At 34.0% G+C, this 14,771-nt stretch overlaps 1 protein-coding gene across 1 annotated transcript in view; it reads right to left on the bottom strand.

The window, feature by feature from the left end:
- Positions 1-2,997: 2,997 nt before the first annotated feature.
- Positions 2,998-14,771, bottom strand: part of LOC136834229 (neuropilin and tolloid-like protein 1) — a 16,251-nt gene continuing 4,477 nt past the window's right edge. The window contains exons 3-7 of the mRNA XM_067096529.1: positions 12,930-13,090; positions 11,023-11,272; positions 9,760-9,881; positions 4,684-4,827; positions 2,998-4,253 (exon numbers count right to left, since the gene is read on the bottom strand). Of these exons, the coding sequence (XP_066952630.1) occupies positions 3,612-4,253; positions 4,684-4,827; positions 9,760-9,881; positions 11,023-11,272; positions 12,930-13,090 (1,319 nt within the window). The 3' untranslated portion in view covers positions 2,998-3,611. The remainder of the gene's footprint in view (positions 4,254-4,683; positions 4,828-9,759; positions 9,882-11,022; positions 11,273-12,929; positions 13,091-14,771) is intronic.

Genomic DNA, 14,771 nt, shown 5'->3' with positions numbered 1-14,771 from the left:
ATAATAATAATAATAACGGTTATTCATTACTGATTTCTTCATCTTCACCTTCATAAATACAGTTGGATGTGAGGGGGTTCATATTTACAATATACAGACAGTGCACTTGACACTTATTTGTGCACTTGAAACTTATTTGTGCACTTGACACTTATTTCCATATTTTTTTCTGTTTCATGTTTAATAAAATGAAGAATATAAATATGAGAAAATGATTAAACTTGTTATTCAGTATGAGATAGATAATTTTTATATAATTTCTTGTATATAAATAACAGCAAACTTTATGGAAAGTAACCCACTTCATGATAGACATAAAATTAATTTTAGATTATTTCGGAAATAATCCATATATTTTTGAAAGGTTTTTCCATTTAGTTGGTCAAAGTAAAAGAGATTAACTCACAAGAGATAAACTTACAAGAAAATTGATGACTGACTTAAGATAATAGTGAAAATATATCGTTTTTTTATCATTCGATATTAAGATAATACACAATATTTCCTTTCTCTCCGCCGGATATCTTCAAGTGCACTGTATTATATTACAAAACGACATTACAGCATTGGATACAGTATGCGAGAAGACATGTCAAAAGTAAGAAGAAACAACGTCATTACAAAGACTGCACAGACAACGCGTTTTGACCAAACCTAGTCAGGTAATGGTTCTCAGTTTTGCCCGACATTGCTTCGCGTGGGAGAACCATGACTAGGAAACAAAGGGTTCGCTTACTTCAGGCCCAACTTAACTTTTTCTTTCAGATTTCAGTGTGATTCTCTCGATTTGAGTTGCGGTGGAACTTAAAATTCAAATTACTGATGTCTTGTGAAAGATATATATATATATATATATATATATATATATATATATATATATATATATATATATATATATATATATATATATATATATATATAGTATATATATATATATATTCATATACATATATACAGTATATATATATATATATATATATATATATATATATACATATATTATATACATATATATATATGTATATAAATTATATATATATATGTATATATGGTATGTGTGTATGTATACATATCTGTATGTACAGATAAACAGATTGATTGATTGTGTTCATATCTGTACGCCTACGCTTATAGGCGTATTGCAGAGTAGCAAACATGTTGCAACATTTGCGTTCTTTGTTAATGATGTACGATCTTTGAATCACGGGAAACGTGTGTCCTTGAACACCAAAACACAATATAAATGCATAATCATCCTACGTCATGTCATTTCAGAGAGCACCGGTACCCAAGACACAACGGAAAAAAGAAGATAAACAAGTGAATTGACGAATGCGTAAACAAGATTAGCATACGAGAGAAAATAAAAACATTCACTGTATGCAATATAAAAAAAATGTCCATCGGGTACAATCATATGAAACAGACGCTTACAAAAAAATTTTTTATGAATATGTTACATATTGAAGTGGTTGGGGTGGGGGCGATTCGCTTCTTTTTTTTCCGAAAGGGGGTATTGGGGGGTGGGCGAGTAAAATCTCATTGTTTTGATTGTCTTTTTTTAAATATATATATATTATATATATCATATACGTCTACTTTTTAATATCTTTCCGTTATACATTAGTTTAAAACAGCCTACGAGTATGTACAAACTGAGGTATGTTCCGTCCGTGATGTAAACATTTTAATATATAGATATATTTTGAGTCGTCGTATTTTGGTTTTAATTCTTTATTCAGCAGGAGAAGACATAATTCAAAGTATACGATTCACTCCGTCTGATGTAGCGGTCAAGTCTTTCAAATAAAAAGGAAAAATAAGTGGTGATTATGATGATGTGTTTACTGCGGGCAAAAACGTAAACAAACTCTTCTTCTTCTGCCCGATAGAGAAAGGAATTCTGGGCGGCGCAACATTCGGCGTCGAGTTCACCCCCGGGAGAATTTTGTGTCTTTGTTTCAGCCTTGCCGCTAGGGAAGACGATATATAACTATATACGATAACTGTAACCTATAAAGCACTTTGTTTATTTCACGTTTAGGAATTCGATTACCCACCTGGGATAAATAAAAAAAGAAAATAGGAGGAAAAAGAGAGAAGTTGACAGATCTTATACATGTTGCTTGGACGATTTTTTTTTTCGTGGCATTTCAGGGAAGTGTAAGTTCTGGTCTCGTCTGATCATGCAGAAATAAGATCAGACCTGATCTTATAGAATGAGATCAGGTCGTGCTAGTTTTCTCTCTGTATAAGCAGGTCATTCTTTATTCTTTGTGGTTCTGAGCAAGACTGTAGATGGTTGTTGTCCATATATATATATATATATATATATATATATATATATATATATATATATATATATATATATATATATATATATATATATATATATATATATATATATTTATATATATATATTTATATATATAATTACATAAATATATATATCTTGCTATTCAAATGCAAACGTAATACGTATAAATACGCTGTAAGATTTGAGCAGTAATTCATATTTATTTTAGAAAGTCACTCGATTTTAAGTGCATTGGATCTTATAATACATAATTTCCTACTTTATAAGTATGCAATGAGGAGTATGTATTTCTCTTTTATTTGTAATTCTTTCGTTTTTATCTGTTATTATTTACAAGTCAGCTCAATTACCATTTGTGTGACTATTCGTCCCTCGTCTGCCACGATGAATTAGACATTTCTCGACAGGGGAAAAACGTCACGCCTTCCGTAGAGATCTGTGGTGTCTCTCCGAACGAAATGAGTTTTGTTTTTGGATAAAACTCACAGCCAGAAAATGTATTTCACGAAAGGAAAAACATCTTGATTTATTCGGCCACTTTTCAAGAGGAAAAAACGCGCCAAGTCTTATCATTAAAATTAATTTTTTTTTCTTACCATTAATATTCATTTTTCGCAAGGCAGTGTTTTTTCAAACTTGGACTCTTAAATTTTAAAAAAATGAACGGTTGTCCATAGGACTTTTTTTTTTCAACGCTTGCAACACCTCGTAAACGAAACTAGCAATTCTTTTTTCTAAAAATCGAAAAAAATATATATACAACACCCGGCTTTTTAAAGATTATTCTTTCGCCAGGGACCAAAAAAAGATTAAACCAAAGACCTTCGTGTTTTTTTTTTTAAAGGTCATTCAAAACTGATTGCCTTGAGGAAAAGGAGCCCTTGCGAGCTCCCAGGCTGTAGGACTCATCACTGAGAGAGGGAAATCAACCATTGTAGGATTCTTTCACGAATCCTTCAAACAAAACCAAAAGTTATGTTGGGGGGCGGGGTATGGGCGGGGTGGCCCATTCTTGCGTCGTGTGGGACTGACGGAAGTTGAAAAAAAGATAATTCCTACGACCATTCGCAGACCGCCCAAGGGTTCTCTCCCCCACCCCCCCTAGCAAGGCGGAGAGAGAGAGAGAGAGAGAGAGAGAGAGAGAGAGAGAGAAAAAAGGTGCGAGGCTTAGTAACCAGCCAAGACACGCGGTTCCCCTTCAGGAGACCCCCCAATTTGATTCTTCCTTCTCCTCCTCCTTCGCCGAGTTGAAAAATTGAACGAAATCTTGAGAATCCTCTAGCGACTGCCGCCCTCAATGCGTGGCCAGCACGTCCGGCGTGGTCTTGGGCGACTTCGTCGGCTCGTACTGGCCCTTGTCCCGCATTTCGATGACGGCCTCCGCCCGGTACCGCTGGGCGTAGGAGTCGTCGGACTGGTCGTCCACCTCGTACGGGTCGTTGTGTCTGGGCACCGGCGGCCGCCCGTAGGAACCGTAATGGTCGGAGGGCGGCCCCGAAGGGGCGCGGCCGTAGTGACTACCCGGCGGAGGCGGCGGGGTGGGCACCGCCGGCGGAGGTCCCGGACTCAGAGGGGGAAGACCCGGCGGGCGTCTGTTCGGGGGCGGGGGAGGAGGGGGCGTCATGGGTATCTGGGTGGTCTGGCCCGAGTCCCTCTGCGTGAGGAGGGAGTCCCTGGTCTGGCACTCGCAGTCGCGCATCTCGACGCAGGACTCCTCCATGTCGTCGACGTCTTCGTCGTCCTCCTCTTCTTCGTCGCCTTCGGTCTCCGACTCGGACTCCGGCCTGATGCACGGGTGGCCGTTGGTCTTGGCGTCGGAGATGTAGCAGGGGCCGTCCTCGTTGATTGTCGGGCGGTAGACGACCCGGGGCGAGGACGTCGCGGACATGCTCTGGCTGCGCTCCTCCAGTTGCTCGCGGGAGCGTCTGATGTTCTCCTGCAGGAGGAAGGAAAGATGAAGAAGAAGAAGAAGATGATGATGAGGAAGAGGAAGGAATATTATGCATTCAAGAACTATTTTATTTATTTTTTTTTATGAACTTATTTCTCGAAATGAAATGAATTCATACATTTTCTTCTTCAGTGGGAAAATATGTAATGGTGAATATATAATGACTTTTCATAATTCATGTTTTGTTGATATTCAGACTTTATACGTTAATATTTTCTCTCTCTCTCTCTCTCTCTCTCTCTCTCTCTCTATATAATATATATATAAATATTATATATATATATATATATACATATATATAATATATATATACACACATACACAAAAATCGTATATTAATCAAAACTTTGGTCTCCGCCAAGGGGGAACCATTTCTCAACTCTCTCTCTCTCTCTCTGTGAAAAGCACTGCTTACGTGAATTTGCCGACCGTCTCTGATGAGTTTCTTGATGCAGTTGAAGCACATCGCGAAGCACATCCCGCCGAGCAGGCCACATCCCAGGGTCAGAATCACGATGATGTGCTCCGATCTGATGTCGAATTTCAGATTCTGGAGAGACTGCAAGCACAGAGAAGACAACAAGTTAATGTTTTGAAGAATGTGATGCGAAATTTTCCTCTGTCTTACTGATTTTATCTCGTGTGTCTAGATTGTGCTTTTTGTATTGTCTCTAATTTGTTCTGTCTTACTGATTTTATGTCGTGTATCTAGATTGTGCCTTTTGTATTGTTTCTGCTTTGTATATTCCATGTATATGGCCCTGAGCTGAAATAAAGATTATTATTATTATTATTATTATTATTATTATTATTTATTATTATTATTATTATCTGTCTCAGTCATCCTATTCGACTGGGTGGTATTTATAGTGGTGGCTGGGTTCTGGTTGCATCCTGCCTCCTTAGGTGTCCATCAGTTTTCTACGTGCGCTGTTTCTAGTAGCACACTCTTCTGCATGAGTCCTGGAGCTATTTCGGCTTCTAGTTTTTGCAGATTCCTTCTCAGGGATCTTGGGATCGTGCCTAGTGTTCCTATTATTATTATTATTATTATTATTATTATTATTATTAACAAGTGAAATTGTCTTAAATTTCGTTACATGGAATGATTCTAGAGTTACTTTCTGTTGTGAGAACGATAAGAAAATATATTCCAATATGATTGACAGAAATGGTCCACAGCGCAATTAGGGTTAATTTGTGATATATCAGTTTTAACAGAATGGGAGAAAAATTGATTAGCGTTTAGTGGTTAGAAACCTTTATATGGCAAGTGGTCTTACGCTGTTCTGATTTCAAAAAGACCTTCCACTCACCCCCCTACCCAAAAAAAAAAAATAGTTGTAGTGTTCTGCGTTACAGAAAGATCATTTTCCTTTTTTAGGTTTTCTTTTGAAATGTTCAAGGTTACTTCAACACGTTATGAAAAGCGTTTAAAAACCAAGAAGTATTTAAAAGCGTTTAAAATCCAAGAAGTATTTTTCATTCTCTTGATTAAGCTACAATTGATTTTTAAAGGGTTGGTTGAAAATGATTTTATTCTTGACTACCAAATTTTGCAATACACAAAAATTTTTTCTAGCACCATGTATTTAATGTTGATGTTTGAGTTAAGGTCACCCAAGCTCATGATTGTGTTATGTCATTTTGAGTTACATGACTTGACTTCAGTTTTGCAGTTATATAGATTACTGATTACTTGGTGCCAGTAACCGGGCTTAAGTAACAAAAAACCTTTGAGTAATATCGATTCATTAAAACAAAAATATATGTATATTGAGGCATTTGCGTAGGGATACAAATCATTTCTCATCCATTTCATAAGATCGTGAGTATTTTTAGAATTGTTTTTGTCGCTCTGGAATAAAAAATGTGGCTAAATTTTGTGGCGCTGATATTAAAATTGTTTTGGATTTTTTCTTAGCCACGAAATTGAGAATGGTATCGTGAGAGAGCAAATTTTGTATCATGTGGAAACAGAGAGAGAATTACATATTAATCTTTTATTATTTGTAAATGGAAAGGGAATCATATATTAATCTTTTATTATTTGTAAACAGAATTTCATATTAATTTTTTATTATTTGTAAATGGAAAGAGGATTGCATATTAACCTTGAACTTGATAATCAGATATTATCATATCAGTCAATTCAAAATTTAAAATTAACTAATATCCCTACACTTTAGCCTCCGCGAAATATAAAACCGAGTAAATTAAGTCAATGGAAACACGTGTAGCGCAGCTGAATTATGAATTCATTCCTCACCCCTCCCCCCAACCCCCGCACCCATATGGAATGAAATTGAATCGGCGAAGTTTGTTTCAGTAAACTGACTGTTGAATTGGAACGAATTTGCCCATGTTAGATCCGTTAATTAAAACGGTAACCAGGAGCTGTCCGCGAAATGATGCGGATGCGGACGGCAGTGAATGCCCATGACGATTGCAAATGGCTTCCGCGGAAACAAAACGATTTTTGAAATTGGGAGAGAGAGAGAGAGAGAGAGAGAGAGAGAGAGAGTCACAGCTGAATTATATTAAAAAATGGCTTATATTCTGCCGTATATAGAGAGTTATTAAGTGAAAGTTTGTCCGTATTCGTGTATCGTCGTAACACCCGTTTGGCCACTGCTTCTCAGATTTAAATTGGTTGAAGTCAGCAATGCTGGAATTGAATAATAATAATAATAATAATAATAATAATAATAATAATAATAATAATGTTAATAATAATAATGTTAAATGCAACATTACCTGTCTAAAAGAGGGTTTTCACCAGAAATAATAATAATAATAATAATAATAATAATAATAATAATAATAATAATAATAATAATAGTAATAATAATAAAATTACATATATTCTCTAGTGTGGAGAATTATTAAGTGAGAATTTGACCGTATGGTGGTCTCCTCGTTACACCCGTTTGCCCTCTACTTCTCGTATTTAAAAAAAAAATGTGTCAGTTTGGGGGTCTGGTCGTGACACCCGTTTGGTCACTGCTTCCCAGATTTAAATTTTTGGAAATCAGCAATGCTGGAATTGGATAATATAATAATAATAATAATAATAATAATAATAATAATAATAATAATAATAATAATAATAATAATAATAATAAAATTACATATATTCTCCTGTGTGGAGAATTATTAAGTGAGAATTTGGCCGTATGGTGGTCACCCCGTAGCACCCGTCTGCCCTCTACTTCTCGTATTTAAAAACATTGTGTCCGTATGGCGGTCTGGTCGTAACACCCGTTTGGCCTCTACTTCCCAGATTTGAATTTGCGTAAATAATTTATTTCTGGTAATAGAAATTCATTTCTCGCTATAATGTGGTTCGGATTCCACAATAAGTTGTTCCCGTTGCTAAGTAACCAATTGGTTCTATAGCCACAAATAAGTCTAATCCTTCGGGCCAGCCCTAGGAGCTGTTAATCATCAGTGGTCTAATAAAACTAAGGTATCTTAACTTTTTTCATAAGAATATGCTTTTAAAACCTCATTAATTATCACCAATTTAAACCTTCCCTTATTATCAACGTGCAAAGTCGTTAGTTCTCGGTACACGGAAGAGTTTTGGCATCAACGCAGATAGCTAATCAATGCTTGCTTGTAAATATTCGCCCCATAAATTTGGAAATATATATGGGGACGAGTTCTTTCACCCCCATTAATTTTCGAAATGTGTCCATGATGAGTTTTTTTTTTTTTAATTGAGTACGTAAATTGGTTTGAAGTTTGCTTTTATGTGCTTGGAGAACTGGCTGTGCTTCTATAATCTCGCCAGTCCGGCAGTGTGATGTTTCGAGATACAAAACCATTTACAAAAGTTGAAGTAAACGTCTGTTGATGTTTGGGAATCACTGGATGGATCTGTGTACTTGATGTTCGTAAGCTTTCTCGTGACAGTCTTATGATTCGTGTACAGGATCGACTGAGGATATTATTATTATTATTATTATTATTATTATTATTATTATTATTATTATTATTATTATTATTATTATTATTATTATTATTTTATTGTATTTTATTTATTTATTTATTTTTTTGAGAAATTTTATGCTACGCAACTACGCATTTGTATGTTTAAAGTACACATCTTTCTCCAGGCAAAGTGATTTCGATATTAAACTCTATTTTTGGCTTAATATCTGTAAAAATAAAAAATAAAAAGTCACCCGCGTATAAGTGATAAAAATTCATACAATTACTTCCATCTTAGAGAAACAAAATGCTTGCATTCCTTACACTCAGTTAGCTCGTCCCCCCGGAAGAAATTCTAATTCAATTTCAAATTCAAAGTGCGATTCAAAAGATAGTGTGACAAACACGGCCGCAAGAAATTCAGATTCAATTTCCAGTTCAAAATCCAATTCAAAAGTTTTATTGATACATACGCCCTCAATAAATTCAAATTCAATCTCAAATTCAGAGTCCAGTTGAAATGATATGTTGACACATACGCCCGCAAGAAATTCAAATTCAATTTCAATTTCAAAATCCAGTTCAAAAATTATATTGAAATACGCAGATATTCAAAATCAGCTTCAAATTCAAAATAATTCAAAAGATATATCATATACGCCCAAGAAAGTTCAAATTCAAAATTCAAAATCAGTTTCAGATTCAAAATCCAATTCAAAAGATATATCGCTATATACGCCCGCAAGAAATTCAAATTCAGTTCCAAATTCAAAATTCAAAAGCAGTTTCAGATTCAAAATCCGATTCAAAAGATATATCGCTATATACGCCCGCAAGAAATTGAAATTCAGTTCCAAATTCAAAATTCAAAATCAGTTTCAGATTCAAAATCCAATTCAAAAGATATATCGCCATATACGCCCGCAAGAAATTCAAATTCAGTTCCAAATTCAAAATTCAAAATCAGTTTCAGATTCAAAATCCAATTCAAAAGATATATCGCTATATACGCACGCAAGAAATTCAGATTCAGTTCCAAATTCAAAATTCAAAATCAGTTTCAGATTCAAAATCCAACTCAAAAGATATATCGCTATATACGCCTGCAAGAAATTCAAAATTCAGTTCCAAATTCAAAATTCAAAATCAGCTTCAGATTCAAAATCCATTTCAAAAGATATATCGCCAGATACGCCTGAAATTCAAATTCAGTTCCAAATTCAAAATCAGTTTCAGATTCAAAAACAATTCAAAAGATATATCGCCATAACCCAAAGAAATTCAAAAGTTCCAAATTCAAAATTCAAAATCAGTTTCAGATTCAAAATCCAATTCAAAAGATATATCGCCATATACGCCCAGCAACAAATTCAAAATAAATTTCAAGTTCAAAACCCGATTCAAAATTCAAAATTCAAAATCAGTTTCAGATTCAAAATCAATCAAAAGATAACATATATACGCCCAGCAACAAATTCAAAATAAATTCAAATTCAAACCTGATTCAAAAGGTATATCGAAACATACGCCAGAGAGAAGGAAAAACACTACTCACGTCGCAACCTTCCTCGTCGTACTCGTGCCTGCAATTCTTGATCCCGTTGCATTTGAGCGTGAGGTCAATGCAGGTCGCGTCGTCGCAATCATACTCTTCCGGTTTGCAGGTTTTGTTGTCATCTGTCGGGGGAAAAAGGCTGGAGTTATCTCTTCAGTCGGTAGGTTGTTGAGAAGGCGTGGGTTGGCGGGTTGGGGGGAGTGGAGGTGTTATTGCATTGTTGGAAAGTTCGAAGTTGCGTGGGTGGGAGTGATTCGTGAAAATTTCGCTGTGAGGACAAGCACTGTGGCACAAGCACTGTGGCACAAGCACTGTGGCACAAGCAGTTGGGGCGCTTTCAGCCATTTAGTGATTTAGGTGAAAAGAGGAATTTTTTTTTTATTATTTTATATACTTCATGTTTCTGCTTAATTTCTCTACATTCAAGTAATACTATCTTTTTTTATTAAGATTAGAAAAACAAGATTTTTAATATTTGCAAATTTACAGTGACATTTGAATTTCTGTCACATTTCAGTATTATTGAAATTGCTTTTGGTAATTTATCTTTCTTGCATCGTGGATATTTCACTAAGTAAATTTGATCTACTCATTTACCCAAGAACAGTTAATAATAATAAATAGTTGTCCTCATGCATTCATCAGAAAAAGAATTTCTTCGTGATAAATCTTTTATTTTATACTTCACGTATTTTCATAGAGAGTGCAGAGGTCATGTCATAAAATCCTGCGTTTCAGAGAAAAAGGAAATAGGTTACATTCACCAATATGTTGTTTATTTTCAAACTGTTTTTCAGTTCAGTTGATCCCTTCTGTAATTAACCGTACGCCACTTGGCCAAACAAAAACGCTACAATATATGCTGGATTATTTTTGTGTTTCATCTTTCTGTCTATCAGTGCAGGGATTTATATATATATATATATATATATATATATATATATATATATATATATATATATATATATATATATATATATATATATATGTATATATATATATATATATATATATATATAATTTATATATGTACAGTATATATATGTATATATGTGTGTGTATACTCGTATATATATGTATGTATGTCTGTCTGTTTGTTTGTGAATAAAAGGCACGTAACGAAGCCTGCTCTCAAGAACACCAGAGCACACACACACACACACACACACACACACACACACACACACACACACACACACCACCCTCCCCAACACCTTCAGAATCCCTACACCATAACCCTACAGACCTACAGAACCCCCTCACCTTTCTCTCCGGCGGGGATTCGATCCCTGTAGGCGGTGAACCAGGCCCTGAAGTTCGAATCTATGGCGTCCGGCATGGCAAAGAACCGGAAGTACAGGACGTTCGTCTTGGAGGTGATGGGATCGGCCACGGAGCCGCAGTAGTGCTTGATCCGGTTCTTGAGGTCCGTGTTCTCGCCGAAAATGTCGACGTAGTTCACCTCGCACTCGTTCGGTTGGCTCAGCTTGAAGACCTCGAAGAACAGGTAGATCTGTTTTTGGGGGTGGGTTGAGGGTGGAGGAGGAAGAAGAAGAAGAAGAAGAAGAAGAAGAAGAATATTACCGGTGGTATTTGAAGGAAGGGGTTTTGCTTATTACGATGGTAATGATGATGATGATGATAATAATAATAATTCATATTGTTTTGCTATATAATAATAATAATAATAATAATAATAATAATAATAATAATAATAATAATGATAATAATAATAATAATAATAATTTACAAAGAAGAAGAAGAAGAAGATGAAGAAGAAGAAGAAGAAGATGAAGATGAAGAAGAATATTACCGCGGTGGTATTTGAAGGAAGGGTTTTGCTGATTATGATGATAATGATGGTAATGATAATAATGATGATTAATGTTTTGCTATAATAATGATACTAATAATATAAAATAATTATAATTTACAAAGAAGAAGAAGAATATTACCGGGGTGTTATTTGAAGGAAAGGTTTTGCTTATTATGATGATAATGATGATGATGATGATAATAATAATAATTGATATTGTTTTGCTATAATAATAATAATAATAATAATAATAATAATAATAATAATAAAAATTTACAAAGAACAAGAAGAAGAAGAAGAATTACCGCGGTGGTATTTGAAGGTAGGGGTTTGCTTATTATAATGGTAATGATGATAATGATAATAATTAATATTGTTTTGCTATAATAATAATAATAATAATAATAATAATAATAATAATAATAATAATAATAATAATAATAATTTACTTTTGTCTATCTCAGTCATCTTATTCGACTGGGTGGTATAAATTATTATTGGAAATTCTTTTTATCTGAATATTATTATTATTATTATTATTATTATTATTATTATTATTATTATTATTATTATTATTATTATTATTATTATTCACTAAACAGATGGCCGTCTAGATGCCGTTGAGTTTGTATCGCAGTATTTCAATCCATCGAATGGGGTTCTTTTAACAGAAGACAAATTATATAACAGCTTCAAAAAGATCATTTACCCTCTGCTATAAAAAAACTCATTCGAGAGATTGAGAAACGCAATGCAAATTCAACGGCATCCAGACGGACGTTCTTTTCAATGTAGTTTGTTGTTATTATTATTATTATTATTATTATTATTATTATTATTATTATTATTATTATTATTATTATTATTATTATTATTATTATGGAGCATGCCGAATCGGGCTTGAAGTTGGAAAACAAGGTTCCATACATATGTATAAAATAGAATGGCAAATGACAGCCAAAATAAATGTAAAATGCACATAAAAATATGTATAATATAATATATTACATACATACATACATACTGTTATACATACATACATATATATATATATATATATATATATATATATATATATATATATATATATATATATATACATACATACACATATATGCAAAGAAAACTGTAAACTCTAAAATATTCATTATGCAACAGCTTGGCCCATTATCTCCAAACTAGCACACTTAACCTGTACAAGTGAAACAAAAGTGCCGTCTTCAAAAAATGAAAGGCCAAAAAAAACTAAACACAAGAATTTATGGTTAGTAAAAAACAAAGTGTACACTGGGAAGACGGGTTAGAACATAGAAATTAGTTTATCAGTCCATTCAGTGACCTAAGTTCTTCCTACCTTCTCCTCCTCCTTGACAGTAATGACCCAAGTACAGTCGATCTCATGACTGTACTTCCTGGTGTAGGTCTTCCTCTCGTCGCTTATATTCACGTTGGTGATTAAGCCCTGGATCCCTGAAGTCTGGAACAGGCATTCCGAAATTTCAGGGCGTCCCACCGCTGCTCCGGAAGTGAGATAAACGTTTGGTGGAAAAATTAGGTCGTTTCATAGAGTTAAATCAAAACGATGTTTCAAGTGCGTTTAACTTTGTAGGTAGCTTCAAAGGTGTTGTGAGTTTGGGGTTTTGATAATTTATCTTGTTTTTATAGCTTTAAAATTAAGAATTGCAGTCGTGAATTTAGGATTTTGTTAATTCATCTTGTTGTCACAGCCTTAAAATTAAAAATAAGTTAATGATTTTTTATTTTTTATTTTAAGGGGCTTGTACACATTCCATAAATCGGGAGTCATGTGGAAATCAAATAGCCTTCTTATAGAGATTAACAAATAATTAAAATTTCACATCTGTATGAATTGATATCAATAATTATTATTGCATTATAATTGTGATTCCATTGTAATTATTAAGTCATTATGTTTCCACAGTAATTGTCATGTTTATAAGTATGTCAATCATTTCCAATCTCTCCTATGACTTTTTCAGCTGCAAGTCGGTGATTAAATGTGTCATAACATTATGCAGTGAGTAAATTCTTGATTGTATTTCCAGAATTAATGAATGATGAGGTTAAGAAATTTTACATCCATTATTCACTGAGAAATCTCGTGATTGTATTTCCACAGTTAGCGAGTGATGATAATTATTATGAATTCATGATTCAGTCAGCAATTTCTTTACGTAATTTTGGCTTTCGAAAAGAGAAGGAGTAAATCTTAAAATAATCTGCCCCCTGAGGAAATGTCTTGCAACTTGGATGTGACCGCCAATCTCGTAATACAAGCGTCGGGATTTGAAAGGGGTTGGAATGAAAGCTTTCACGATATTATTTTGCCGGTAATCGATGAAATTTTTGTTCTTGAGAATGAAGAGGACAGAATAATTAGTTATAATTTACTGAACAATTTCTTGATTAGTTTGCCTTAGGAAATGGGAAAGGGCAGTTATATTAGGGTATTATTAGCTAACATTGTCTTTGTAATTTGCTAACAATGAAAAGGTAGCGATGAGAGGATGTGAATACATCATTTAGCCGAGAGCCGTGCTATCATATTTTTGGCTAAAAAAAGGGAAGGGAGTTGATATATTACCCCATTATTCTGTCAGTAGTCTTTAGGCTAAGAGGGTTTATAAGGGGAGAAAATATAGATAAATATTATTCAGTCGACGACTCCGTCAATTTATGTTGGTAGGCAATGTTTAAGGAACAGCTTTAATGAATAATAATTTTGCTCAAATCTTTTCATGAGACTTTGGGATAGAAATGCTTTATTTTATCATTTGTTTGTGCATTATTTGTGATCATTTGGTTAGCGAAAGATATCTCGGGTATGTATATGAAAAGAATTGGCTTAACAAGTGTCTTTTTGTGATAATTTTGATGTATGAAAGTAAAGAAATGTGAATTATCAACACTTCAATACAAATCTTATTATTCAGGATTAGAAGGATTGCAAATGTGGTTATACAGTTAAAATTCCTTCCAGAATTATTTATACGATAAAATACAGAAAAGTATTTAAGAACCTTATGGTAATGTGATATGATATTTAGTCATTGTAAAGAAGTAAGAATATAATTTATAAATCTCTCTCTCTCTCTCTCTCTCTCTCTCTCTCTCTCTCTCTCTCTCTCTCTCTCTCTCTCTCTCTCTCTCTCTCTCCAAGGAAGTATTTTCTGTA

The sequence above is a fragment of the Macrobrachium rosenbergii genome, chromosome 53 (assembly GCF_040412425.1).
Source record: "Macrobrachium rosenbergii isolate ZJJX-2024 chromosome 53, ASM4041242v1, whole genome shotgun sequence".
NCBI classification, from domain to species: domain Eukaryota; kingdom Metazoa; phylum Arthropoda; class Malacostraca; order Decapoda; family Palaemonidae; genus Macrobrachium; species Macrobrachium rosenbergii.
The sequence above is the reverse complement of the archived record's forward strand: the minus strand, read 5'-3'. Positions and strand labels throughout refer to the sequence as shown.